Genomic DNA, 2,426 nt, shown 5'->3' on the forward strand with positions numbered 1-2,426 from the left:
ACACAAATGATATAAAATTCAATTTTTTGTCTGAAACTTTTTCCTTATCCATTGAAGAAAATCAATTAACTCTAAGTTAGATATTGCCCAGGGAAATATATCACTTTTAGGAGAATAGTCATCACGACCGATCCTCACCTTGTCACTCACTCTTCTCTGCTCACGACATTTGACCTCCGAGGCCTCTCACGTGGGGCCTCATTATGACTAAATAGCGCTAGGGTCTGCCGCATGACCATCACACAAGGCCTCCTTGAAGAAGCACACGTGCTATGCCAGCATCGGCCTGCCATGGCTGGCCTGCATCTCTGCCGGCCACGTGACACATAACACTGGATTCATTGAGGAACGTCTATCTTCTGTCTGGTATCCGGCGAGTTTGTCTAAAACAATTTGTCTAAAATACAATTTGTCTATATCAATTTGTCTAAAAAAAATTATTTAAACTACAATTCATCTATAAACAATTTGTCTAAAATGCAATTTCTAAGAACTAACAATTTAGGAATGAGAAAGGAGAAAAGACTGAGAAATAGATAGATTTGATTTATAATTTATCAGTAAGGTGCAATTTGGTTTTCTTTCAAAATCTATCAACAATAAAACTTTATTAAGACATTCTAAATTTATCAACACAATTGCAGGTTTATTAAAACATACCATTTGCCAAAAAGGCTTCTTTTATGGTTAGAAAGAAAGGTTGTGGGCAATCTCCCGGATGTAATCAATGGTATTATTTGGATCGAAAGCCTGAATAAGTCTTTTTATGCGTTTTGCAGCATCTAGGTAACGTTTCCTTGGGGGTTCTGGCTCTATCTCACCAACATACTGTTCAGTCTGAACCTCGTTGAAACCTTGTTCTTTCTGTAAACATTTGATAAACCTCCATATATTGGGGTGATGCACACCTACTTCAGTTTCAAATCTACGATGCCATCCTTCGAGAGAATTGTTAGTTTTAGGTAAATCATCAAGCACTCTAGAATACATATTCCACATATCATGTCGAAAGAGAGGTGGACGTCGACCATTCCGTCTGTTAGGCCTTCCAATCCATGTGTCTTCAAAATAATCAACGACCTCTTGTGCTGCATGCAGGAATGTGTTGTTATCACACAATAACTCAAACGCATCTGTCACTGTGGCTATTGGCCCAAATGCTAATGCTGGTAGCATCCGCATCCGTAAAGCAAACCTGGTATCTGTTTCATATTTTTGTTTTAATCCATTATTTTGAATTACTCGGAAGACACGTTGGCTAAAGCAGAAAAAGCAGCCATTTTGCAATGTAATTGGGAATTCTTTCAAACACGGTTTCATCATTGCTCTCTCGAAATCGATTGTTATCGATAATGGTGCACATAAAGGCTCAATATTCCTTATCTGTTGTAAAGAGGTTATGTATGTTTCTTCTGTTTTGTCCGGTAATAACCCAAACACAAGGGGCAGCGAATCTTTCTCTCTTAATCCATGTAGGGTATATAGCTGGTGAAACAGCAAAGGGACATTTCTAAATGTGCCATCAGCATACCAGTGACTGCTTTGTGATAAACATAGCAAATTACGACCTGTTGCAAATATGATTATACGCTTTTCAACTGGTCCTGAGTCATAAATCAGAAATTGATCACCTTTAAAAGTTATGGTTAGTTCAGGTGGGAAAACTATTTCATTGCAAGTTGATGGTAAAACCGGTCCAACAGTGGGTTGTCTTATAGATCTTATTGTTCTCTTTATACTTTGCACCTTTGGAAGTTTGGGAGCAACAGCTAGATAAAACTGATTGGGGTGCATCTTGTGTTGACTTAGCCAGATGACGTATTTTTGACATAATTTCCTTTGCTCTAGTTTCAGCCGCATCTACTACATGGTTGTGATCAGTAAAAGACTTCACAATTTGACCATTTGAAGTAATTATACGAGCACGGCATTTTGTTTTATGATGTTTATCGTACTTCCAATAAACATGTTCGTTATTTTCACCATTCTTATAAAATGTATGACCATCGTTAAGCAACTTCCTATGCCCTTTTTCTGATTCCACAAATTCAAGAGGCATCGTTGGCTAGGATATGCTTAATTTGAATATTTTCAGATATACGAAGCAAAGAATCTAATTTGGTGTGACAGGTCGTTGCTTTCCACAATAATTTCCCAGGGCTGAGTAAGACGAGGTAGAGAAGTTTTCTGGAGTTTGATAAAACCTAGACTAATACAAATGGTCAATTTGGGTGACCTTTTATAGGGTTCCAAAATGATATTAAAATGGAAATAAGACTAACATAAATATAGATCTGCTTTATATGAATTATGTTTTTAACCTTCATAAAGTTAATGTAAACGTATTGCTTAGAAAAAGAATTCAGTTAAAAACAATCGCATTCGAATCACATCTGAATAGCCTTGTTTTAGACAAACTGTATTTT

The 2,426-nt window shown here is 36.8% G+C and overlaps 1 protein-coding gene across 1 annotated transcript; it reads right to left on the reverse strand.

Moving 5' to 3' along the window:
• Window positions 1–687: 687 nt before the first annotated feature.
• LOC143022389 (uncharacterized) lies at window positions 688–1,860 on the reverse strand. The gene has a single exon (XM_076180546.1). The coding sequence runs from the start codon at window positions 1,858–1,860 to the stop codon at window positions 688–690; it is 1,173 nt and encodes a 390-aa protein (XP_076036661.1).
• Window positions 1,861–2,426: the final 566 nt, after the last annotated feature.

The sequence above is a fragment of the Oratosquilla oratoria genome, chromosome 44, assembly GCF_046742065.1.
Source record: "Oratosquilla oratoria isolate Oo_2021 chromosome 44, ASM4674206v1, whole genome shotgun sequence".
In the NCBI taxonomy this organism is placed as follows: Eukaryota; Metazoa; Arthropoda; class Malacostraca; order Stomatopoda; family Squillidae; genus Oratosquilla; species Oratosquilla oratoria.